Here is a 27596-nt window from a genome sequence, read left to right as displayed (position 1 = left end):
GATGTGACATTGTTTCTTCATATCTTTAAGATGTTCCCTTCATGAAATGGATGGTCAGACTCAGAAGTTTTACTTTTACTGCAAAGGTAATCAGAAATTCATCCATGAAGTGACTCGCCAATGCAAAAGAACGCCTACCCTTAAAAATGTAGTTCCAAGTCAATCCTTTCTCATTTCCTGGTAGGGCTGTTGTGAAAATAAGGCCAGTCCAGTGAGAACACACACCAATGATTTGCTAACTAGTTGCAGCTGCAATACTTGCAACTCCTTGCAACTATTTGCAATAATTCCCATCAGTTTGAAGTGGATTGCCTCATTCGGTTCTATCATTTTGAAAAGTGTGTTTTGGTTTTGAGTTATGAATGGAGTGATAACACACATAAAGCTACCACTGCTGCAATGCTATCACATATTTTCTAGCACTAGGGCAGTATGTACCTTCCCAAACATGACTATATGATATTGCCCCCAGATGGTACGGATGGCACACATTTGGGGCCCTGGCTCACTATTGTTGCATCACACTTGTCCTTGTGCATTAAGTGTTATAATGACGAATAATAGTAAAGAGACAGATTTTGTCATTTAAACAAGCACTCTCCCCATTCAAACCAAAACTCACCGAGCCAAACATAGCCCTGCTTCCTGTCTGTAATTATAGTCAATGAGTGGTGATCCACAGAACCATATAGCTGTCTCCCTTTAGAAATGCCAGGCCAGTTGTCTACTGACTCTACTCTACCATGAACTATCTCTCTCAGGTCTCAGGTCGTCAGGGACAGGTCTGCTTTCTCTCCCCTGAGTCAGAAATAAACGTGTAGAGAAGCAGAGTTTTTATGTTCTATACATACTGTATATCTGGAACAAACTCCCAGAAAACTGCAGGTCTGCAACTGCTACAGTACATCTCTCTGAATACATTTCTGTTTGCCACTGCCTTTTGTTCTTGTATTTTTGTTTCATTTTAGCTTACCATTCTTATTTTATCTCACTCTCACAACTATTTTTAATTGTATGTAAACTTCACTTTATAATGTGTATAAGTGTTTTGTTTGCACTTTGCACGTTTTTTTTTAATAATTTTGAATTGCAAAAACGTTTTACCTGGACATTTCAAATAGGTTACCGAAAACTGGAGCACTCATTAAGTCTGCAAAAAGTGACGGACTCACATTTCAAAAAGCATCTTCCTCAGAGTCAAGCCACCTTGAATTGCTTTGTTGAAATGTGCCATTATTAAACTAACCTTGCCATGCCTATACCATGCCTATGTTATCTCAGCCCCATCGCAGGATCACAGATATATAATACACAAATACATAAGGACATAATAATGTGTCAAGAGGTGCCCAGTTATGTTATATATAGCTGAGTTAATTGGGCACGTACATCTTGACCTAGAGCTGTTTGAAAGAAGCTTCTGCAGTTGGCTCATCAGCGGTACTTGACTTGATGGTTTCCAGGACCACAGTCAAAGTTATACACATGCACCAACATGTGTATTGTAATGTTGTGTTTGCCTTTTATTCATATTTTTGTATTATTTCCACTTATTATAGCTGGGCACAAATGTTAGTTTACAAGGCAGTGTGTCTCAGGGGGACTAATGGTCAACACGGAACCATATGGACTCCTCTTCAGCAGCACGTTGCCACATGCAGGCCTTCACTTACTCAACTCCTATCAGAGAAATTACACAACTTTCAGGAACAGGAGGTAGCCTCCTTATCCAACAATGTTGATATGCTCATCAGCTCATGGTGGTTTTGGGTCCCAGTTGTGATGGCTAGTACAATCATTAACCACTTGGACCTTATAACGTCCCCATTCTGGAGCTTACATTCCACGAAAATAGCAGATCTACAAGCTCACAGCGGGTTGCAACACGCCACGCTAGTGAGCTTGTTTTCTATTTTTGATGGATAGATTGTCGAGCAAAAACAGGAGGGGGCCTTGTAAATCAGTTCAACTATAGTGTTTAAGTGGCTCTAAGAAAACAATTTTCTGTGAAGACAGCCAAACGATGATGATGATGATGATGATGATGATGATGATGTTACAGGTATATTGATGTTGGTGATAGCAATGCTAAAGACCACAGTGTTGACTGTTGTCTTTCAGTTGCAGGAGGTGAACTTTCATTGGAGCTGTCATTCCATCATGCTGCCACTCACTCACCCAGCCTGCAGCTGTCAGCTTAGTGTTCAACCTTCAGCTGCCATCCCCCCTATATGACACGCCTCCTTAATCCTAATTTATACACAAATACTATAGTAGCCATAGTAGGCTTGCCAAAAATAAACTGATTGTTAGCTTGTATAGATCACTTATTTTTGGTGTGTGTGTGTGTGTGTGTGTGTGTGTGTGTGTGTGTGTGTGTGTGTGTGTGCGTGCCACAGGGGCCGTCATTGTGTCCTGCTTGCATGCATTATTAACAAACAAAAAAGTAATATTACCATACATTTGCAGACCCAAATTATGCCCATTGATAATCACATCTCGTGAATGCAATTTATGGAACACAATGCGCAATGCTTGAGTGGAAACTCATCCCTTTCCCTGTCTAACAACACAGGTATATTTTTCCACAATCACTTAGTGCGTGCGTAATAAAATATTCTAGAAGGCAGGCAACAATCATAAATCATCAATAGGCAATAATGATGTATGATGGCCTGCCCTAGAATATTACGCACGTCGCAGTGATTGGGGACATAGAACAGAAGAACTATCGTGGCTATTCGTGGGCACTGGGCTGGTGAGTGGTGACCATGTTCTCCCATCTCCTCCTTGCGTACGTCAACGTGAGTCGATGTCCCAACTCCCAATCCGAAAAACAACTTCAGGGGCTGCTGTAGGGGAAGCACTGCTACAAAAACACCGTTCACCGCTGGGCGGGACCTCCAGTCCACACACTCACTTCTATCATACAAAACACGCCTTCCCAGTCCCATGTAATGGAACGGAACAGCTGCTGAGGACGTGTGGCCAGGCCTCAGCTTCTCTCTGTGATCCGTGCCAGCAACTGTAAATGAGCAGCACAGGAGTCACTTTGGAGCTTCCAAATAGTGCGTATATAGCGTAGGTGATCCGTTCCCGTGGGACGAGGCTTATCCACGTGTCTGTGGCTCAGGCTGTGACAATAGATTTGGGGGTGACCTGCAGGTCTGGGCTATAAAGCAATGTATAGGCCTAAAAACGATCGTATTCCTTTCACTGTACTGTACATGTACACCATATTGGTCCGAGGGGACCAAGCAGAAAGGGACATCATCACATTGTGGACAGTCAGTGGACATTGCGGTCGGTCGGTGGCTCTCTGGGGAGCTGTCACGTTATAGTAGCCGAGCGGAGAGAGAGAGAGAGAGAGAGAGAGAGAGAGAGGGATTATCATTACGCGCGCGCGTGCGTGTGTGTGTGTGTGTGTGTGTGTGTGTGTGTGTGTGTGTGTGTGTGCGCGCGTGCGTGCGGAGCGCATGTTGTCATCCATCCGCGGCTGATGCAGTCAGTTGGGAGCAGCCAACTAGTAGTGTCGAGCTGGACTCACAGCACAGCGGCATAACGGCGCAACAACCAGCACAGGCTCCACAGCAGTCACACATTCTTCCAGCGCACGCGGGTTGCGAACGAGCGGTGGATTTCGACGCCACGGCTCACGTGTTTTATTCATTTGTTTTATAAAAGGATCATTTATTAATGACAGCGGATCGAGGTTCGGTTTGGGGGGAAACGCACCACTGAACAAAGGATTTATGAAAAACGACAGAAAGCGGTCTACTAACACTACTACAGACCAATTCCACAAACCCCCAACCAACCAACCAACCCATCTCGCCGTTCGACTTGTCGAATCGTTGCAAGCAGACAGTAATTGGTGGGTTATTGATGCATGTTCTATTCAAGAGGACATAACGACTGAGTGAGCGTTCCTCTTTGCAACCTGGAGCGGGAGGAAACATCGCACTGGTCCACCGCGGTGGGGGACGTGGATGGAGAGTGAACCCCCGTCAGATGGGGTTCATTCCGAAATGTGACATTTTTCCTTAGCCTTCTATAATAATAGCGTGCACGTGCATCTCCCCCAGTCGCTCCCCATTGGATTTGTTTACGTCGCTCAAGGTAGGTACAGATTCCACTTAGTAGCTTAGGCTTATCGATTCATAGAGGAGAGTCATTGGTCACTCAGCTGGCAAGATTCATGTGCATGCTATATTTAACGCGCTTTTATTGCTGTGAATTCATCACCTCGGCTTACGATGGAACCACACGGGCTATTTCAGGGCTCGATCATCATCGTCAAACCAGTGGGGTGGAAGTTGCACCGTTGGCATTATTGTGAGAAAAAACGCGATGTTGATGCACGACTACAGTAGCCTATAGCCAGGTGCATACATTTTGTAATATAAGCTCATTCGCTCGGAGGCCCTGGCATTTGCTGATGCCAAAAAGGGCACCCTGGTAGGCTACTGTATCTGTATCATGTTGTTGGGGAAATGTAAGGTGGCATAACGCGTCGCACCTCGACCTTAGAGGCAGCTTTGGCATTTGACGAAAACATACAAACATTAAAACAACCGGCCCAGATAGCCTTTGTAGATTCAACATTGTGTGTTTTTTTTCATGCCACTTTATTTATTCAGGCGGATGAAAAATGTATGGGTAATTTGACACTGCTACTACTCCATTTTGTGCCAAATCTGGACCCAGAAGAGTCAGAACACTTGCATGTTTTTACAGTGTCATTCAGGGGGACCCTCCCCTCCCACTCTTTATTGCAGACACATGAGGTTAGATGTTATTCTTTATTTTAGGAACTGAGAACCTCCCCCATCCCACCCTTCTTTCCCACAACTCGCGCACACACACACACACACACACACACACACACACACACACGCGCGCGCGCGCGCGCTAGAGCACACACACGTAGGCAGGCACCCAGCCTTTTAACAATGGTCTTGCTGCTAGTCCCTAAAACAAACTCTCTTCTGGAATCCCCTGTGGTCCCTATAGTTGTACAGTATTGTTAAACGAGTGGTGGGGGATCTGCCAGAGAAGAACATTCCCATTCTCTCTAAACAGGTATTTTGCTTAAAATTGGACCCTATAGGTCAGCTAAACGCATGGGTGTCCCTTATACGGGGATTCATCCCTCCAACAGACTATCTCTGGCCACCCATGTTCATCCAAGATCTACCAGGAGACAGGAGTCAGGACACTGTATATCTTCAGAACCGGTAAGAGGTTGGATATTTAATAACGCTCCACCTGCGAGATGGAATGAGACCTGACACAGCATATGGGCTCATGATAGTTATGTGTTTCTGGTCAGATCGCTCCCCAGGGTCTATTTTAGAGACGACTCTGTGTTCAACCATGAATCAATATTCAGCAGAGCGGAGGTGCTGCTTTATTTCCCCACACTGTGTTGTTATGTTACGTTGAGATGGTTTGCTTTTCTCTCGGGACTCTCCATGGCGCTCCCACCATATGCATCTTGTTTGGATAATCGTGTGATGTGTGTGTGTGTGTGTGTGTGCGTGTGAGAGAGAGAGAGAGAGAGAGAGAGAGAGAGACCATGACCTCTTTATTAAACATGTACACCTGACACAACCTAGCGTGAGAATCGTATGTGTGTGAGCTGAACAGCATGCATGGTTCCATGGGAACTTCCCTGCTTCCCCTTGTATTTGTGCACAGGTGTACCCTCACACACACACACACACACACACACACACACACACACATTATACTCCAGGCAGAAGTGAACACATGACACATACGTAGCAGACAAGGCTTCGTTCCAGGTTGCGAGCTTCCCCCGCACATCCTGCTGCTATGTACCTTGTCTCACCAGACCCAGTGCTACAGTATATTTCTTCAGGTGCTTATCATCACACTGTCTAATATTTCTGATAATATATCCCCCCCACCTTCATCCATAATGGATGAACCACCTTGATATCACCACATAAATGGAACACCTGACACTAGGATGTGTATGGCCCTGGTTTCTTGACGTGTGTTGGGGGGGCTTCTAATCCCACTGATCTCCTCCTCCGATGCAGGAATGGGGGGGGGGGGGGGGGGGGGGGGGGGCACGAGAGTGAGACCAGGGAGGAGAGGGAGGGGTGGCACTGTTAATTGCCAAGTCAATTAGCATACGGTCACGCTGCGAGCCCAGCCACATGGTAATGAGGCCTAATTAGGAGGAGACTGAGGGGAATAACTCCACTGCCGATCTCTCCATGCAGACACCCAAGGGGTGGGGGGGGTGAGTCTCTTTAAAAAAAGTCTCATTCCTCTTCACCTGTCTCGTTTCAACCCTCGCATTGGTGCCACTGACCGATTCGATTTCCTCATTCTTCATCTCTCATGGTCTCACGATGTTGTTTGCGCAAGCAGAGCGCGCAAGTAATAGTTTCCGTCCAGTGCTTCGATGCGTATGTCGCCATTTGATGCGTATGCGCCGTGCCAGCGTATGACGTAAGGACTACTTGTGCTTGATATGGCAGTGGTGTCAGATTACATACATGTATACATAGGGGCATTACCTTTAATCCTCCCGACACTAAAACATATCGTCATTACGTCACGATCGAAAACCAATTACACACTGACATTGGGTCCTTTAATCCACATTTTTATTACGTCATTGAGAGCTAGTTATGCCAGTTATACCCTGACGTCATATGCTGCTACGATACATACACATCAAACGGGGCATACGCAAAGTAACCACATCACAGAGAAGCTGAGATTTGACAGTTTGTAGCGGTCGACAGTACTTGCACGCTCTGCACTAGTATTAAATGGCCATTTATGTCCTACTAGTGTGCAACAAGCAAGTAGGCACTCGACAGAGTGCAGTTCTAGTTCTGTCTTTTTGTCTCCTCTCTATGAGGAGCATCAAGCATGCAGTGAGGGGCGCTATATATACATATTTTATGACGTAATTATCAGACAAACCAAACATGGACAGAACAAACATTAAACTCTGTCCATGTCAATGCTGTTTTTAATGTAAGTTTAAGGAAAAACAAACATTAAACCTGTATATAGGAGGCCCTCAATAATGTGAAGAAGAGTGGCTTGGATTAAAGTTCATGGCTTTGATCAATGCAACAGCCATGTTGTGGCTGGATGTCCCTCAGCAAGACAATGACGACTGGAGTTGCTCACTGTTTGTACGTTGCTGCAGATAATGGCACATTTATATTCAGAATTTCCGTCATATGACGATGTCATGCGCCAAAATAGCAGGTCTACAAGTTAATTTCGGTGTGCGACAATGTCGTACGACACAAAGGCTTCAGAGTGACAGTGATGGAGTGTGGAGGAGGTTTGCCTGCCAAGCAGCTCTTCAGAAGAGGAAACGAGGAGAGAGAGAGATTTAAGCCCTCAGGAGATTCTCGTCCTCAACGTTGGTCCTGTGACCCACACCATTCCCCTCTCCCTCCGTGAACCTTGCCTCAGGACAAACTCTGTCTCTGGAAGTTTACTTCTAGCCAATTATTGTCAGAGAATAGGAGATGCTCAAAACAGCTTGGAGGTGGAGGTAACAGAAGATATCTCCTGTTTGACATGCCTACTATTCATAAGCATAGTTAATCACTTCCGCTGACTCAATTAGCAACACAGATGTGTTTGTAATGCAAAGTAAAGCACAGCACATTGAGGTAGTACCTCCAGACACATTCATTGGCAGTATAGAGAAATTCAATATGTATCTTAGTGTACATTTATCCGATTTCAACACTCTGGAAGTGTGCTTTCAACTGAAAAACATGTTGTGACTTTCTTAATTAAAAAAATACAGATTTCTTTGTCCACGTGCTAACCACTGTCAACCTGGCATCCCTATTGTGGGCATGACATTAGATGTGGGCAAAAACGTTTAAAAATCTTCAAACAAACAAACAAAACTAATTCCACAAGACTGGTGCCTGCCATGCTATCCAAAGGATATCATGGATATCACTGCTGTTACAAACTGTGGAGGAGTAGGACGTGTGTGATAAAGGGCTGTAGTTCTGAATATCATCATCATCATCATCATCATCAGCTGGCAGATGTCAGGACACTCAGTCCCTGCTTGGCCCCAGAAATAACATGCTAGCTGCTGCATCTGGATTATTGTGTTGCTGGACACACACACACACACACACACACACACACACACACACACACACACACACACACACACACACACACACACACACACACACACACACACACACACACACACACACACACACACACACACACACACACACACACACACACACACACACACACACACACACACACACACACACACACACACACACAGTTATTGTTCCAGCTGTCTGAATGGAGTGATAGGTGAAAGAAAGAAGATGGAAGGGAGAGAAGTCAAAACGCAATCATCCGCCCAATTATGGTTATGCTAATTACACACAGCATCTGGTTGTGCACTATGTCTGATAATTATAGTGGACGGTAATTGTACAGGAGGGCTTGTTAGATGATTCACCGGCTCTGTCCATCCATTCTGAAGCAGATTTGAATGGTTCAGAACTGTGCTCACATTAGTACGTTTATCTGTTTTCTGTCACCGCCATGGAAATCAGCGTTATGTTATTAGTACATATGCCACATTCAGGCATTGTGTAAAAACACTGCGCCTTTGCACGTATGCATAATACATGCCACAAGACAGCACGTTATATTTGTATGCAAATAGATCCGGCATAAATGGGCATTGTGCCAGTGTGTGTGCGCGTGTGTGTGTGCGTGTGCGTGCGTGTGTGCGTGCATAGTGCATACTGTATGTGACATGCTTTATGAATAAATGTATGTGCGGTGGCACGGTGTACAGTGCTAATGCTTACAGTATCATTTATACTCCGTCGTACGGCGGCGGTGTGGAAAATAGCCGATCTACAAGCTGACAATGCGTCACATCCAGCATCAGGCTTACTATAGGATGGATGTCTGAGGCACCAGAAGACTCCCTGACACTGACAGGCGGATGACATGCAGCCATGCAGCAACACTGGCAGGGGATGGCTCTTTCCCTAGTTACATAAGACTCACACATAGAGAGAGAGAGAGAGAGAGAGAGGAAAAGTGATGAGGGGACACAAGGAGTGGCAAAGGAAAGCTTGTAAGAGAAAAAAGAGTGAGAGTTGGGGTACAGAGAGGGATGCGGCCATGCGGGGTAACAGAAAGAACAGGTGGGAGGGAAGAAAAGGAAAGAGCCAAATTGGAATAGAAAGCGTGGCATGCAGAAAGAGAGGGATCTCTTGCGATCAGGTATACTTGGTTAAAGGGAGGACGTGGGAGGATGAGGACGTGAGACACATCTTTCACAGCACATCTTCAAACACAGCGGTGACATGAGACCACTACTCCAGCACCGGATGGAGATCCCAATCTAAATGAATAGGGGATGATTTAAATGGGATTGGGGGGGGGGGTAAGACGGCAGCATCCTCCACTCTGCTATATAGGGAAAGGAAGGCTTGGGGCTCTGTCTCTTCACATGACTCATAATATTAATAGGAGAGGAGAGGATGAGAGACTGATGTGTGTGTGTGTGTGTGTGTGTGTTGCGTGTGTGTGTGTGTGTGTGTGTGTGTGTGCGTGCGTGCGTGCGTTGCATGCGTGTGTGTGCATGTGCGTCACGTGCGTGCAACCGTGCCTGCGTGTTTGCATGCATGTGTGTGTGAGAGAGAAAGAAAGGGTGAGAGAGAGAGATTTGTCTTGACTGCAATTCTGTGCAAAGTGTGCATGCATGTCTTGATTTTCTGCGTGCGCATCATTCTACAGTATGTGTGTGTGTGGTCACTGACAGTACATTGTGTACATTCTTCAACCTTCAGTTTACCAGCCGGTCAGGACCCATGATCTGCTGTGACTGACTGACTGACTGACTGACTGATACACAATCACTCAGTGGGCGAGTGAGAGCACAGCTAAATCTTCAAATGTAAAATATACCGTAAATTGAATGTACACTTCATATAATCATAATATTGTTAATTTGTTCATATAAGTGTGCTGTGTGGAAGAAGGAAGTTAGTGAACGAGTTAACGTGGCAACAGTCTAAATGAGTATATGACAAAGGTCCTGCCTTGTCTCTCTCCGTCCTTCCTTCTCCTCCCTAGAACCCCAGACCACCCCGTCACGTCCCGTCTGTTCAGTGTGCACTGGTCTGTTGCTGTGTGGCTTTATAGTCCTTGTCACTAAACACGAGACAAAGAAGGAGGCAGAGAGGTAGAGAGGACAAGAGCACAGTCAATGTGAAATGTGTGAAAAGGGGAGATGGAGTGATGTAGAAGGCTCTTTGAGGGTGAATGCCCCCCCCCCCCCCCCTCCAAAAGCCCACCCCCACCCGCCTCCTCTGTGCACCGGGTGTTTTGCTCCTGTCTGTCATTCAGAGCTGCAGCGTAACCATGGTTATCAGGGCTTTAGCCAGAAAACACCATGCCGTTAGGAGCTAACTGGTTTCTCAAGTGTGTGAGAGGCAAATTGTATGTCGTTGTTGCAAATGCACATGTAACGTTTGTGAGAGGGTGTGTGTGTGTGTGTGTGTGCACGTGTGCATATGCGCGTGTACTAGTGTATGTGCATGCAGGTACGTGCATTTAAGAGCCAGCGTTGTGTTTTGGGTGACTCATCCGTCTGTATGGGCTGATTGATGTTAATGTAGCCCAATAATAACACACCATCTGCATCACAAGGTCATAATACAAATGACAAAATGTCACCGAACGAGGCTCTTATGGAGAAAGGAAAGAGAATTTGAGTTATGGGAGGGGAGGGGTTGGGAGGGTTGTAATGCTTAATTTATACTCAACGCATACTCTTGGCAGGCAAACACCGTCGTACAACACTGTATATAAATCAGGCATGAGATGGGATTCAAAGGGGTTTCGTTCTCAGAAGAATACAGTATGCAATATAGCTGTAAACAAATGCCCGCACGCTGACTCTCGCACACTGTTTGTTCCGTTGTTATGCCCTTTGGGGCCTCAAAGACCAGCTTGCATAATGATAATTAACGAGTCACAAACAACCACTATGTTTAAAATGCTAAAATAGGCTATGGAGATAGACAGATCAAAGGCTTAGAAGAAGAAGCCAACAGAGCAACTATGCAGATATCACAGTCTCGCGCATGTGCTTTGTGAGAGAGAAGGTTTAGTGGGAGAAAATGTATCGCCCTACTTTGATCGAGGTAGATGTTCGCAATCACTGAAGTATGGTAATGAAGTATGGATTCATAACAACATAATACTAGGATGTTCAATAAGGCTAAAGCCACTTTGGTGGCCATATTTGTTCATGAGAAACTAGTTGCAGATGCAGGATACAGTTGTGTTGTGACCAACATTCATGAAGCTTTTTGTAAAACACTATTTAGAGTGGTTGTTAATAACTGCATGTATTGCCATGTAACTGATTCATCTGTGTCTAAACCATACAAGTTAGCTAGCAACGTAATGATGTATTAAGTGATTATTATTTTCTTGTTAAAATAAGTGTTAAATAGCTCTATATTCTGATAGTAGCCATCGCTGTCTCTCCAGCTATTTAGTAAACAGAAATGCATTTTCAGGTTGGGAGACGCACACGCACGCACGCACGCACGCACGCACGCACGCACGCACGCACGCACACGCACACACACACACACACACACACACACACACACACGGAAGGTTAAAGTGGGACATGAAGTTCTGAGAGTCATCTTCCATTATAAAAAACTGACCATGATACTGACCGGATCTGGACATGATTCTGAATATCTTTCAAACGGGGGTCCGTGGCTAAACCACTGACTTTATAGAGCTCTACCTATAAAGTTTCTTTCAATGAGTCAAGTATCAGTAGTCAAGTATCAAAAGTAATCCAAAATAAATCGAACCAAACATTTTAGATATTCTAATTTCCAATTAATCCATAACGTCATCAAATAAAAATGCAAAATGCTCAAAAAGGAAAAAAAGTATATTCCTCACCCAGCCTTCAGCCACAGCACAGGTAGGTTACCCTTTTTCCAAAAGCTCTGAATTGATTCAGAGCTAAACACAGCTAAAAACAAATGTTCCTTGACCAAAACCTTTCTTCTTCAGATCTCAAAGTTACTACTCTGTGGTTTATCAATTTCTGATTATGCTTTAGTATTGGCCTTAAAAGAGTCTCTTTGACAAACCACCACCACATTTGATACCTAAAATGGAACCTCCCGGGGCGCCTCACTTCCTGTACTTTTATAGATGTCCTCCTGTTTCCTCACTTCCTGGAACTATTGTTGACATGCTTTTTCCCCACAGCTCCCCCTATGATCAAACCTTGTCAACAGAAAATGAATGCTACACAAAACAAAACATATTTTCCGTATTCCCTTGTTGTCACCCAGTATGTTATGTTTCATTTTCTTTCAATACTCGCATAAAAATAATCTATAATCTATAGCCACTGCAGGGAATACCATGATGACATCGTAGTGGTTTCACTAATTATAAAAACTAATATCATATACAGGAGCGGGATGTGAGGGGAGAAGCATTCATAATCTGCATATGTAGAAGGAAAAAAAGTGTCCATCGGACCTACTTTCCAAGGTCTGTATCATCCCCCACTCTGTACATGACTGTCCCAGTTCTACTGTGTGCTTGAGGGAGTGTGTGTTGTGTGCATGAGTGAGCCTTAGCCTTGGCTGGTGTGTAGTTAAGTCCAGCTCTCTCCCCTGTTGGTCTGGCCAGTTGCACTGTGTTTTTCTGGCAAGACGCTGAAAGAGGATCTAGCTCTGAGGATATCCAGTGTCCTTTATGTGGTATGTAAATACTGTGTTGCAGTCTATTTGTAGACGGCAGGGGAAGGTATTTCAGCCATGGCCTTAAAGTGAGCGCAGTGTGTCGAAGCTCTGTGTGAAATAAACAGACGCTTGAACAATACATAGAAAATCTCTATTTAACATAACGAATTGAACCCCAGCATCCCATTCTGGGGGGAAGTTGGGGAACATAGCCGACAATGTATCACGTTGCGATGCATTGTGAGCTTGTAGATCGGCTATTTTTGGCAAAGAAATTAAGAGAGGGCAAAAAAGCTGTACAGTATGGTACACAGTACTGTAGTGGGTTAGAGTGGTTAACTGAAACAATGCACCTGTGAGGGTCACACTTTCAAAGTTGAATTAATAACTCTGGACTTTACAGTGAAGGAGAAATAGAGGCGTGCATGTGTGCGAGCGCCGAGCGCGCGCCGTGTACACGTTTGTATGTGTATGTGTTTTCTGAAGGGTAATGACGATGACTCGGCACAATGTGTGTGAGGCAGCTTGGAAAAATGTATGAAAGGTCAGTGCAGTGATGTGTAGGGCAGACAGTTGTTGTTGATGGTGAGGCTGGCTCAGATGTTTGATTAACTGTGTGCATGTGCGTGCGTGTGTGAAGTGAAGCCAGGTAGACTGATGCAGCATTGATTTCTTCCTTGTTTGGTACTCTTTGTGCTGCAAGTGTGTCTCTATAGGCACTTCACTTAAAAGTGTACGTGAGGCACTGTGTTTGTTTGTGTGTGTGTGTGTGTGTGTCTGTGTACTGTATTATGTATAGTCTCGCATCTTGGGACTGGTAGATGGACGGTAGCGAGTGAAGCTGCATCTTGGGACTGGTAGATGGACGGTAGCGAGTGAAGCTGCATCTTGGGACTGGTAGATGGACGGTAGCGAGTGAAGCTGTTTGTACACTTGAGTTCCTTTCCGTGTATGGCAGTTTGTCATAAAACATATCCATGATGCATGCATCCCTTTCTGTCTGTACTGTAGGCGGTACAGTCAGTTTGTCATAAAACATATCCATGATGCATGCATCCCTTTCTGTCTGTACTGTAGGCGGTACAGTCAGTTTGTCATAAAACATATCCATGATGCATGCATCCCTTTCTGTCTGTACTGTAGGCGGTACAGTCAGTTTCACATCATGAATCTTATACCTTGTTTTGAATAATTTAAAAAAAGGCTCTCTGCTGCGGTCCTGTAGAAGAGGGGTTCTCAACAAGGGGGTTCTACTAACCAAAACGTTGCCTAAACGGTTTTGGCCATGAACGGTCCTTCATCAGGTGATGAAATCCGTTCACGGCCGAAACGTTGTGCCTTAACTAACTTTAAATAAAACAAAACACCACTGGAGCAGAGCCTGTGTGCGGACTTCTTTCTTCATTCTTGTATTAAAACAACACAGATCATTTTAAATGAACACAACCTCGGACTTTCTATTACCTTGTGCACGCATACTCCGAAATGTTTTCAGTCTGACTCACTCAGATTAATGCATTTTAAAGTCATGCAATCGCAACAGACTCTGTTTGCAAGAGCCTTATGTCACTCACCCTCTCTTAACTGCTGTTCATTGTTTGAAACAGAACTATGGCAGATTGTCTGTTACTCAGAGGCAGATGATCGCTGTGGAAATAACTGCCAGCGCAACAAACTCTAAGTCAGGAGGTTATGGGGGGGTCCTTGAGTCTAAAGCAGGACAACTCCCCCCCCATTCTCTCCTGTTCTTTGTCTTTTCTTTCTTTTCTCTCACTTTATCTTTTCCTGTTTCCATTCTTTATCCTCGGTGCTCACTCTCCTCTCTCTCTGTTTTGTTCTTTTACTCCCTCAGAGATGGCCAGATTCCTCCCTGTCCTTCTCCTGCTGCTGCCAACGGTGTCCCAGCGTGCCAGCGGCCAGGACTCCGAGGAGTCGTCCAACGCCCTGCCCCGGGGCTGTGGCTGGGGCCTGGTGCGCCCCTACACCCTCCTCTGTGACCTGGACTCCATATGGGGGGTTGCCGTGGAGTCGGTGGCCGCCGGCGGGGCCCTGGCGTCCGTCTTGCTCGTCCTCGTCCTGCTGTGCCGCGTGCGCCACATCAGCGAGGGGGAGAAGCGCAGCGGCGTGGGGCCGATCCTCCTCCTTCTCCTGGGCATCCTGGGCCTGTTCGGCCTGAGCTTTGCTTACCTTATTGAGGAGGACGCGTCGCTATGTCTGCTCCGCAGGGCTCTCTGGGGGCTCCTCTTCGCCGTCTGCTTCTCTTGCCTGCTGGTGCAGGGTGTTCGGCTGCGCAGGTTGGGCCGTGAGCGCCGGAGTCCGGGCGGTTGTGCCCTCACGGGCCTGGCGCTCGGCTTGAGTGCTGTGCAGGGCATTATCGCCGCCGAGTGGCTGCTTCTGACCGTGCTGCGAGAGGGACGCCCCGCCTGCCAGTACCTGCCTCTGGACTTCTCCTTAGCCTGCAGCTACGTGCTAGCGCTCTTGCTAGCTGCGCTGACCGCCGCCACCCTGGCGTTGTGCGGGAAGACACGCCAGTGGCGCTGCAACGCCATCTGGCTGCTGGTGACCTGCTTGTTGTCGCTGTTGTTGTGGGTGGCCTGGGTGGGCTTCTATCTCTACGGCAACGACTGGCTGGGGAGGTCCCCCGACTGGGATAACCCGGCCCTGGCTATCGCCCTGGTGGCCCAGGGCTGGCTGCTGCTGCTCTTCCACGCTATGCCCGAGGCGCACATCTGCATGAGACCCCCGCCACAGCCCACCGCCCCCGACTACTTTGACACCTCCCAGAACTCCACGAGGATGAGGGAGACCAGCTTTGACGAGGACATCCCTCTCTCTCACAGGCAGTTTGTGGAGAACCAGGGCTACGGGTACAGCGACGAGAACACTGCAGGTACGCTCCAGCCTGGCATGGAGATTGTAGGCCATTGTGAGTAATGAAACAACACCTGGCAACATTCGGCTTGAAATTACCACACATTTTGATTGTTGATTGCTTTGATTTGACATGAATTTTGCATCAAGAGTTTCTGTGTTCACACATCATTTTAGTCTGGACAACTCAAGAATTGAATGAAAATATTTTTTGAATGAATATAAAATGAGCAACATATATGTGTAATATGTATTGTGTGCAACAATTAAGTGCACATTATCACCAATTAAAAGTGCCAAGAGGGATTAATCACAAAAAAAGACGAAGCTTGTTTGCATTGTGCTCCAGCAGGTATTGGGTATTAGATATTTATAGGCATTCCGAGTACACTAACATTTAAACCCAACCAAATAGGGGCCTTCTGAATCCCCCATAGTACATGAAAGCGGATCCAAAACAACAGGTGGAGGGTGGAGGGGGAGCAGCAGTTCGTAGAAGGGCAGCAGCAGTAGCGTGAGACATCGCCGCAAACAAGCAAATGAGCAATGCAAACATCCCCAGTTAAACAGGACACTCCATTAGTGAAGTCGTGCATGTGACTGGTTGAGAATAGAAGCATGGGGCTGAGGCTGACCAATGGTCAGATAACAGCAACTGCACAACGAGGAGTTTCCCGACTAGGGGGTGGGGGTGGGGGGATGTGGGACACGGGGTCCTTCTCAGGGCTCGGGCCCACAGGAGTTACGGGTTTGTAATTAGCGATTCTCATTATAAACTATTCATAATTAATTATTATTAATTCATACATTTTTGTTACTGTTGCGCACACACGCCACCTGTAGATGCTCATTTGTCAGCACTGCACTGACATAAATAATAATCACAGTCTGACAGAAAGACAGACAGACAGTTCAGCTTTACAGTCTATGGTCTTCAGTCATATTCAAGTGACTCCAGTCACTTTAGTTCAGCACAGCTGAGGTGTGTGTGTCACTCTCCAGCCAATCCCGAGAGACTACTGTCCAGCTGACCCTCGTTGACACACGTTAATTAATTACTTGCATCAAGGCAATGATGTTGTGTTTCTGCATCAACTACAACTGATCTAAGATACCATCAAAGCCAAGAATTCATACACGACCCTCTCTGGTATTATATACATTTTACTGGGTTCTAGCGATTTTTAATTGAATCGTGACCCCAATAATTGAATCGAGAATCGTTTTGATTTGAAAAAAAATAATAATAATAATAATAAATGTAATCAAATTGTGACACCAAGAATCAAAATCGAATCGTGAGATAGCAGAAGATTCACAGCCGTAAAGCAAGTGTATAAAAATGGGGGTCCGTGGCCTTCTAACAGCATATATGCCACTGGGGGTCCTTGAAATTCAAATGGTTGAGAATCACTGCTGAATGAGACAACGTGTGAGTAATGTCCGGCCCATCTCTCCCATGTGCCCTCTGTGTGCCCTCTGTGTGCCCTCTGTGTGCCAGCAGGCTTGAGGAGCGCTGGAGGCCACCATAATGGGGGCACTGGCGCCAGGCCCAGTGCTCCGTTCCGCAGCAACGTCTACCAGCCCACCGAGATGACCATGATTCTGAACGGGGGCGCGGTGAGTAGATCAGCACAGTCACAGGTACACACACACACACACACACACACGCTCGCACACACGCACGTGCACGCAGTGATGCTATCTCTTCAGTGAGTGATGCAGTTGTGTCCTGCCTCCTGTCAGGTCCTCCATTGTGTTAGAATAGATGGGCATAGATCTGGCTGGTGCAGGGCAGGTGAATGCCTTCCATTCAACCACACTATAAATAAAGCCTGTATAGACACTCCACCAGAATGCTGAGGCAACATTCTGTTAATATTCTGGGCATGTATATCGATGAACACCATTAAGCCAAAACGGTTTATAGGCACTATTCTTGGAGATCTCAAATAGTGATTTAGTAAACGTTCTCTGTGAATATGCGTAACATTCTCTATACACCGCATAAGAGATCAACACTTTGCCAGAAAAGTGTGTGTCCACTGATCCGTGACTTAAAAAACAACACATATTCTAGCCAGCAAAAAAAGAATATGATGGGCTTTGCATCTCTTTAGGCTAGGCGACTGATACCATTTAAATAGAAGGAGAAATTCCCACCAACCTAACCATGGGTTAATGATGTTTTACATCACTTGACATTGTAGAAAATTCGGTACTCCACAAGAGGGTACGCTGGTGCTTTAAAAGTTTACACCATTTGGCAACCTTTTATAACATATATTGAGAGGATGAATGACATCAACAATCCTTAACACATACAATGCTACAGGTTCTAGTGGACCAATGATTTCCAGTGCTAAGGGGATTAACATTGGGATTTTTGAACTTTTTTGGGGGCCCACAGCGAGGGGCCTCTTATAGCGAGAATCACACCGCATAAATCAAAAGAAAGCCCAACTTGTCCACTTCAATTTAAAAAAAAAATTATGATTCTACCATCTTCCATTCTGGAGATATTGACCTTTTTCTAACACCTGCTTTTGCCTGCACGCTGCTTGTGAAAAAAAACAACAGAGATATGGAGGCCTGAAGTTGACAGACATTTCAGTTCAGTTTTTTTAGTTCAAAAGACCGATATAAAATTGAGCACAAATAATATCCTATACAAACCATATACCGAATGAAAGCCCTGAATGTCTACTTTTAGGAGGAAAACAGTACACATTGTACACATATACAGTTTGTCACTAATTGGCTATTGAATGCAGCTTGCGCCCACCAGAGAACTTTAGAGAAGGCATGGACCCGAAGAACTATTATTCACAAAATAAGGCCTATAGCGACATGTACATACTATATACCGTATGAAACAGTAGACTCTCTGCTTTCATAAGAAAAATACCACCCAGAAAAATCACACCCCTGTGAAGTGAGCAGTGCAATTGCACTGCTCACTTCACAGGGGTGTGATTTTTATTATTATTACAGTATTAGTATTTTTCTTATGAAAGCAGAGAGTCTACTGTTTCATACGGTATATAGTATGTACATGTCGCTATAGGCCTTATTTTGTGAATAATAGTTATTCAGGCCCATGCCATCTCTAAAGTTCTCTGAAAAAGATAATTTTAGAGAAAGCATGGACCTAACAACTAAATATTCACAAAATAAGGCCTATAGCGACATGTACATACTATATACCGTATGAAACAGAATACTCTCTGCTTTCATAAGAAAAATACTAATACTGTAATAATAATAGAAATCACACCCCAGTGAAGTGAGCAGTGCAATGTTGCACTGCTCACTTCACAACATTGCACTGCTCACTTCACAGGGGTGTGATTTTTATTATTACGAGTAAGACGCGCGAACGCGGAAAGCGAACGCAGATCGTAAATTGCAATAACAATTAGAATAAATTACAGACATGATCTGCAGGGTGTCATAGTTAGTGCTTGGACCACGCCAGCTCCATATATGGTCACAAAAGACGCCATCACACTCATGTCACCATGACTCAGCCATAACCATATAAGGAGTCCCCAAAGCAGGACCACGCCATCACACTCATGTCACCATGACTCACAAATCACTCAGCTCCATATATGGGCACAAAAGGGCCAGGTCCACATATACAGTAAGCGGGACAGACAGACACACACACACACACACACACACACACAGACAGACAGACAGACAGACGTGATCTGCTAGGTCTCATAGTAAGTGCTCATTGCATTCGCAATTACAGTATTCGTTTTTTTCTTATGAAAGCAGAGAGTCTTGATGCACATTATCTGATCATAAAACGGACTTGGAAACTTTCTTCTGCCTGCATCGTGGTCAGTCTCTCTCCTAAGTTGTTAGAAAATATAAATCAGCCTCAATCGTAGCCCCATATGTGCCCTCTCCCTACGCTCATTGAACTCATTCTGTGATTCGAGCTACAATCGCAGTAACGGGGGGGGGGGGGGGGGCAACTAGGCTTTGAGGAAATGATCTTGCATAATCAACATTATTGTCGATTGTCGTGTGCCGCTCCAAACATGTCCAGACATACCACTAACCTCATCGATCCAGTCTCGCGTAGCTATAAGGTGAGACGCGAGACTGGATCGGATTGTGTCTGGACATGTTTGGAGAGAAAAACAACGATGCGATGGTTGGATGCGGCAGCAGCAGAAGCAGCACGTCAACGTATTTGGAAGAAATGTTGCTGATAGACAGATAATAATCGATCCGATTTTGTCCTGCCGTTCATTTTATCACATTAGGTGCAGGGCAGGCTGCTCGACGGTGAGTTTATAATAGCCTGTTGTAACGAGAAAGGGGGATGGATTGGATGGTTGGATGCGAGCAGCGCAGCAGCAGCAGCAGTACGGCTTGCGATCAGCGACCAACGTATCATGGCGGGCCCTCGATAATGATGTGCAATCTGTCCATGACTAACTCCACATGTGTCTGGCAAACGTTACGTTATGAAATCAAATGCCGATCGTTGCAGGTTTATATACGGGCAGAGAGCAAATCGCGTTGTATCTTGTTCCGAGAATGAGAGTGCAAGCCTTGCAGTTGAAAGCAGTGGGGACTCGGGAGTGGGGGGGGAACTGCCAATGCGATCCAAGAGGAAGAGACCCCCCCCCCCCCACCATTCTCCCTCGGGAGAAACCATGTAGAAACAGGAGGGGAGGGGGAATCGAGTGTATTCACACACACAAGAGCATGGACCCATCCATTTTAGATCCCCTGACATCTGCGTTGGTCTATGCCGGACGGCCGTCTCCATTACGTCGTACGTCCTCGCATAGACCAACCAATAGGCGGTGCCAGACGCTTCTCAGACCAACACCTCTTTTCAGCAGGGGGGGGTTTTAACTCTTTTTAGAGCCGATCGGTGTTACATTATGAGTTGTCCGGGCGCAAATATAGTTGAACTATAGTAATCAATAAAAAAACGTTTTTTGGACCATAAAACGTATAAAAACGTTATGCGCTTCTTAGGGGTGGCTATAATAAAACGTTTAAAAACGCTTTCAGCATTCTATGTGTTAATAACTCATAACTCATAACTCATAACACTGACCCTACTGTAATTCGTTTTTATTTCTAATATTTTATTATGCTTCATTATGAATATGTATATACTTTTGCTAATGGTACAATATACCAGGGTTGTGGCTCTTTCGGAGCCAGGAACTCTGGGAGGTAGGAGGGGTAAAATAATAAGTTGTTAAAGAATGCTATATATAGCAGTGGTTCTCAAGGTGGACTCAGGAGGTTATGTTCATGGTGTTCTGTCTCTTGCAGGTACCCTCGGCCCCGCCCACCTACACGGGGCGGCAGCTGTGGTGAGGAAGAGGATGGGAGAAGATCATGAAGATGAAAGGATGAGAGGAGGAGGAGGAGGAGAAGAAATAAAAGGGGGTTGGGGTTGAGGATGTATAAGTGGTCCAGGGGCTGGCAGCCATGGAAGAACATGGACCTCAACATGGACCCCATGTCTCTGTGTATAGACTGAGGACTTACACACTCACATGACTGCGCCAATCAGCTACGCCAACTACTGTGTGTGTGTGAGACTGGAGAAATGGAGGACAGGGCCAGTGTTCTTCTAAAACATCTCCTGTAGCCTACACATCTCTGTAGGATGGTTGGATGAGAAGAAAAAACAATATATGAGCGGATGTAGCTCTTGGAAATATTGACACTCAAGTATTATTCTGTTTGAATTTTGCTCCCCTGAGACTGTATACCACTGTTAGCATCCTCCAAAACTGTGAAATGTATCACTTAATTTCCCTCCCTCTATCTCCGTCTCTGGTTCTCTCTTCCTGACAGTGTGTGTGTGTGTGTGTGTGTGTGTGTGTGTGTGTGTGTGTGTGCACACGCGTGCGTGTTACGCTATGACTCGCACCGCTGGCGCTGCAACAGAAACATGTGGCATTGTGCTCCATTCATCCATGCTGTAGGTGCACATGCACTCACCAGCTTCGCACTGAAATAAATCAAATCCTCAGAGATATGCACATGAGAGAAGTGTACAGTTTAAGCAATCCAAAAGAATACAGTGCGTGTGCGTGCGTGTGACGTGTGTGCATGCATGTATTGCCCTTCACCTCAACTCTGGCCCATAACACATCCTCGCTCCATGGATCTCTCTCTCTCTCTCTCTTTGTCAGTCTCTAGTGTGCTTCTAGGTGTACTGTGAATATAGCACATACCGCCTCATCCTATCACCCGCATGGACAGTGCCCGAAATACAGTATAACACAGACACTGGAATATGGAATGAAACTCCAATGTGACCACACATTAAAGCAGCAACAAGAAAAATTACCACCTTAATAGAGGGGGTGGTGAGGCACAGCGCTAAATTAAATGGCATCCGATTGCGATGGGATGGAGCAGATTCCGATTGGACGCAGAAGGCGTCAGTCAGTCAGTCAGCCAGCGAGGTAGCAAACGTATGAATCTAGGTCAGACGCGTGTGCTCTCGCGCTCATCTCCAGTGTCTCCAGTCTAAGCCAGCCGGGAGAAACTGTCACTTTATATCAGGGGGAAAACGGTCCACTGTACTTATTCCCTCTATCTGTGTTGTATGTGTGCATATACGCGTGTTGTATTTCTCTCGTTTGTTTTGTTTCGCATGTGGGAACGCGACGAATACACTTCACAGCCACGACTGTTGGCTGGTGCTACAGTACATTTCCCCTCTTCCTCAATCTCACAAGATCCCATTATGAACCTAGTTTATATTTTGTCGCACGAGAAGTTCTCGAAAATGCGACTCGGGTGAGTCGACATTTTTGATAGAAAATCAAGTTATTTTTTGCTGAGTGACTAAATATGGAGTATATTGAAGGCCTGATTAGTCTTAGTCGTGTGCAGTTGTCACACGCCACAAATAGCAGATCTACAAGCTCACAGCTAGATCCTTTGCGAGATACCCGCGCACAACTACTAAGTATGCCTATATTGTATATATTATTGAGACAGAGACAAAGAGAGGTGACCGTTTTGTGCAGACATCCAAGAGCCTTGGAGAGAGAGAGAGAGAGATCAGATTTTCAGTGTGAAGCACAAGAGGGCGAGATCAAATGAACGCTGGTGCAGAGGACTGAAGGAGGAGACGGGAAAGGGGGGGATGGGTAGAGCAAGAAGGAGAGAATAGATAGGCAAGAGTCTCCGAGGAGAGCAGGACGAGGGGGCTTGAATAGTCGATATGACAGTCAGTGACGTCCCTCAGAGTCCCTTCAGTCAGCCTCCTGCATTGTGTGTGAGAAAATGGCTCCTTCCGCTTCTGCGAGTATGTGTGTGCGAGTGTGTGTCTGTATGATGCCGAGTGTGTTTGTGTTTCTTTGTTGCAGTGTGTGTGCGAGCGTGTGTGTGTGTGTTGTGTACATGACTGTGTGTGTGTGTGTGTGTGTGTGTGGTTGCGTAGGAGGCTGTGCCGTCCTTTGTGACCGTCCTCTTCATCTGGCGAAGCCTCCATTGTCTTGGTGTAGTGGTTAGCTCGTCTCTAGCCTGTACGTCCCTGCTGTGCCAAGAAGGACTTCGGTTTCTCCGGAGGTTTCGTGTTTTCGAGGCCCTCTACCCCCAAAACCACCTCTCTCCTCCAAGAACCCGCGCAGTTCAAATCCTCAGTGTTTAGCTCGGAGGGTGTAAAGATGAACCCAAATATACCCAGACCAATTTGGGTCATTTCACCCTTAGGCCTGGGCTACACTGGGGCCGGATTCGACTGCCACTATAATCAATGGAACGGGCTGCGGTGTGCAGGTTGTGCGTAAGCTCTGCACGTGAATCTTTTTTCTCAAAGCAAGTGCTCTATTTTCCCGCGTGTCCGGGGATTATGCAGCCCTTCACCTCGCCTTCAGAGGGGGAAAAAACAGTACATTCGGAACTCGACGGATGAATTGTCGGTGCAGCCACCTAGCTGCGTACGGTTCCGTTCCGTCCCCAGTGTAGCCCGGCCGTTAGAATGAAATAAACCCAGAGGGTTTTACTGTGTGTACATAGTTGTGCTGTATAGCATTTGTTTGGCTGTTTACGTTTTTTGTTTTTGGTATATTAAGTTTAGACACCAGTGTTATATAAAACCACTGGACATCTGACTACTGCAAAGTATTTTATTTTGTATTCTTTGAGGGATTTTTAACTGGATTGTCATATATTATGCTTTTATTTTTCACTTGCTGGTGTCTTTTTTTACTAGTATTTTCAAATGTTATTCAGATACTAGATATGCTTTTATTTTTATTTGGATTAACGTTGAACAGAATTATACCATTGTCTTTTATGGGGATGGGATTTTGTGTCCCCTCTGTAACCATATGCGACTGAGATGTCAAACACATGGGTTTACTGCTGTAACCGTTATGGGGGAAACAAACCTACTACTTTTCTCAGAAGTATGAATTATTGCTATGAATAATGTTTTGCACTTCATTCAGTAGATAATGACTGTGTCTGTGATATTATAAGGTGATTACAGAGAGCATGGTGGAATGGTGACCCTGCCAGTGGTCATATCGGTCACCCTCCTAGCCCCGCTCCCAGTGCCCTTCCCCCGCGGGGTTGACCCTGGAATGGATGGTACCGTTCCAGTAGGTCTAACCCCAGGACTGGTGCGGGTCTAAAAAATAAAGAGCTGGTCCAATGGGGCCAGGCTCTGTTTGGGCTGACCTGGAGTCAGACTATATGGGCCAAGGAGGAGAACCCTTGCTTTTCGTGCGAGAAAGGAGCTCTGTTCCATCCTTTGGGTGGCCAGTAGCAACTGGAGGTTCAACTTGCAGGGCTGAGGGGCGAGGAGGGGGTTCATTATCGTGTTGTTTTCACTCAACGTGGAGTACAAAAAAGAAAAGAAAAAAGAATAATATTAATAGGATGTGACGTCGTAGATTTTGCACTTGTTGACTACCTTATCTGTGCATGCTCATCACCATTTCTACTTGTAAGACCTTTCTCAGACGTACTGTTCGATACTAATTCTATTTATGTCAAGGTCATGTGGCAACAATCATATTTTCCGTGTATATCAGATGACACAATTATGTCTGTGCTTTCCTAAACACAAAATAAGAGTTTGTTCTTGATATTCTTGAGAGACAAAAAAATAAAAAAAACATTTATATATATATATATATATATATAAAATATAAAAATGGTGGAGGTGGTACAAAATGCAGGTCCCAAAATGGAGAGACATCATGGATGTCACATCATCAATGGATCTAATTTTAACTTCCTCTGTTGGTTTGAAGACTCACTGGGGGATAGAGAGGCGACTTCTGAGAGATATATCTCTGTGTTTATCAAAATGAAATAAACTATGGTGAGATTTGCACAAAAATTCTATATGTATAGTTTTGTCATCCCTGGGTAGCCCATGAAACACTCCTCCTTTCTGGGTTTCACGTATCCTTAACCCATTTTGACCTGAGATCAGATAAAAAAAAAATCTTCTACATCCTGACAGTTTTCTGAAAAAGCTATGTTTCTATGTCAGTCGTTCTTCGATTTTTCAAAAATAGCAGACCTACAAGCTCGTAGCGCGCCACTCGGTGGCGCGCTACGAGTGACCGGTCATCGGTCTCAGGTATTATCTCACGAATGCGACGAAAACAAAAACTGAATTCAAGACTTCATGGGTTGTGTAATTGATGGAAAATAAGTAATTTTTCGGGGTGAACCACTGCTTTAAGCCTCATTTATATTCTGTATTACGTGTTGCTTGTTTACAAGAACAGTTTTTCAAGCGTCACAGTGCATCAGTTCTTGTTCGCAAGCAGCGATGTAGGCTATATTGTTTTCCTCACTATGTTTGGGGAAGAAGATGGCTTGTTTTTGTTACCTCACCGCACGACGACAGCACAGGCATGAGGCGCACAAGTCAATCTGTGCCCGAGCAAAGCCATTATGAGCTAGCAAGCCATGGTGGACAGAAAAATGAGCGCTCCCTTCACACTGTTTCAGCCAATCACAGGCCGAGTCCTCCCCAGCCACTCTACTGGGGAAACAATGTTGCTCACTGTAGTGTAGAGTATAAGTGAAGCTTTACCTGTTCTGTTCACTCCTGAAAGGTCTAGCCTCTGGACTGTTCCACTTGGGCCAGCTGATGGAGGTGATATTGGTTTTCACAGCTGTTGACTGTGCAGTGATGCAGCATGCCTAATGTACAGTCTAGAATTTGTTTCCCCTGATTAGAAAACAAAACAAAACAAAAGCCCCACTGTTAAAGCCTCAATTATGCATAGTCGCACGGCGGTGCCACTTGCCGAAAATGGCTGATTTCCAAGCCAACTTGGCTTGGAAATCAGTAAGTCCTTAACTTAGTTTCACACCGTTGTGCGACAAAGAATGAATTAGGTTTAACTCTTGTATCTGTAACTAATTCAGGAAACAAAAGCGTTCAATAAAAGTGTCATGTTTATAGTTAACTTTGAATTCCATGTTGTCTTTTTCATTACAAACATAACACTGTCGTGTCTTATGATTTAACTATAAGGTATAGCATTACTAATGTGGTTCAAATGACTGTTTTCTGCTTTTGTTTATAGCAATTAGTATACAATGATGTTCCCAAAATAGGGACTCCAGACTGAAAGTGGTTAACCCATTTTGACCTGAGATCAGATTCTAAAAATGAAAAGTGACAGTTTTCTGAAAAAGCTATGTTTCTATGTCAGTGGTTCTATTTTTCAATAGCTAAAGCATAACATAATGCTAACACCAAAAGGGGTTCCCGCCCCAACCACTAGTTACAGTACGTGTCTATTCCCTACCAGTCCAATGCCTATACAGTACAATGTACTACAGTAGTGCGGCCGGGTGATCCGGTTTCATCCAGGCTCACAGTGCCACTGCTACCAGACTCTAGGGAGCTGTTGGCACTATCAGATGTCTCTGGAATGAAATGCGATGGTCTGTGTTATCACCTAACCTATTGGCAGCTGTGCCCCGTGGGCATTGAAGCACCTGCAGAGGGAGATACATGACCCTTGCTGCGGCTCGCTGGGCGGCCAAGTGCTTCGCCGACTGGACCGGTCAGGAAAGCCCTTCATCATGTGGGGCACCTCGGCGCTCAGTCACTTGGGCTACTGTGTAGGACGAGGAGTTGCGGGTCAAACGTATCCTCATAGATTTGTTACGCCCCTGAACCGCTGGACACAGGCCAGGAACGCACTCTATCTCTTCAATGTGATTGACGTCAAGTGAGGACAGTTACAACCTATACATAGTCTTAAAGTTGACATTAAGTGAGGAAGAAAACTGTCCAGTGGTCAACATCAGCGGTTTCTTTTATTCAGGATTCCTGCAGGTATTGCAAATCAAATAGCATATTTGCTGCATGACTGTCTGTAGAAAGATATATACTGAATGATGTATAGTATACTTCTTATGGCATGGGCAGGCCTTCAGAACAGGGTCTGTCCAACATTTAGGACCTGTGCAGTGTGGCGATGTGTAACTGAGTAATTAACCGTTGGAAGAAAGCCAACAATAATTGTCAGTCTGGAAAGGAAGCAAATTCAAGTCTTTCCACAAACCTATCATATAATATTCAAGCCTGCAAAGCAGTTTTCAAATTTCCATTTACTGCCCAGGTCTTGTTCTGTTTCCTGATTAGCAGGATAGAACAGGCCACCCATTACATTCACAGTCATCTGGTCCCTGGCCGAAATTCCTGTTTTGAATGGAAAGGCTATAATCTGCTTCATGAAGTGCTGAGGTCTTATCTGTCTATGGAAAAAGGAAATGACAAATCAGGGAAGTATTGTGGATTGTTCCGCTTGTGAGCCGTCAAGTAGGCATACTGAGTGGAAATATCCTGTTTGTTCAAGTATATGTGCGCTCCGGTCTAAGCGAGATAGAGTAGTATCTGAACCATAGCATATGGTGTTT

At 45.3% G+C, this 27596-nt stretch overlaps 2 protein-coding genes across 9 annotated transcripts in view; one reads left to right on the top strand and one right to left on the bottom strand.

Annotated features, from left to right (window-relative positions):
- Positions 1–3054: 3054 nt before the first annotated feature.
- gprc5ba (G protein-coupled receptor, class C, group 5, member Ba) lies at positions 3055–26131 on the top strand. Of its 8 annotated transcripts, none has more exons than XM_080775922.1 (4): positions 3055–4119; positions 14665–15702; positions 17185–17327; positions 21000–26131. In XM_080775922.1, the coding sequence occupies exons 2-4, from the start codon at positions 14667–14669 to the stop codon at positions 21042–21044; spliced, it is 1224 nt and encodes a 407-aa protein (XP_080632048.1). In that variant the 5' UTR covers positions 3055–4119; positions 14665–14666; the 3' UTR covers positions 21045–26131. The 8 variants fall into 8 exon arrangements, with proteins under 8 accessions (XP_080632048.1, XP_080632049.1, XP_080632045.1 ...); XM_080775923.1 differs by having other exon boundaries at positions 3056–4119; positions 17188–17327; XM_080775919.1 differs by having other exon boundaries at positions 3056–4119; positions 14665–15738; positions 17188–17327.
- The window catches only part of iqck (IQ motif containing K), a gene marked incomplete at its 3' end in the record, with an annotated part of 20323 nt that continues 15486 nt past the window's right edge, over positions 22760–27596 (bottom strand). The window contains exon 9 of the mRNA XM_080775010.1: positions 22760–22809. Coding sequence (XP_080631136.1) covers positions 22760–22809 — 50 coding nt within the window. The remainder of the gene's footprint in view (positions 22810–27596) is intronic.

Source organism: Protomyctophum bolini (assembly GCF_963924005.1).
Source record: "Protomyctophum bolini genome assembly, chromosome: 11".
Lineage (NCBI taxonomy): Eukaryota > Metazoa > Chordata > Actinopteri > Myctophiformes > Myctophidae > Protomyctophum > Protomyctophum bolini.
This window is presented reverse-complemented; position numbering and strand designations above follow the sequence as displayed.

Bases quoted from the DNA above. Each gene is read 5' to 3' on its own strand.
- gprc5ba (XM_080775918.1), top strand. From the start codon at position 14,667: ATGGCCAGATTCCTCCCTGTCCTTCTCCTGCTGCTGCCAACGGTGTCC. The intron at 15,739-17,184 runs GTGAGTAATGAA...TCTGTGTGCCAG, and splicing joins CATGGAGATTGTAGGCCATT to CAGGCTTGAGGAGCGCTGGA. The intron at 17,328-20,999 runs GTACACACACAC...TGTCTCTTGCAG, and splicing joins GTAGATCAGCACAGTCACAG to GTACCCTCGGCCCCGCCCAC.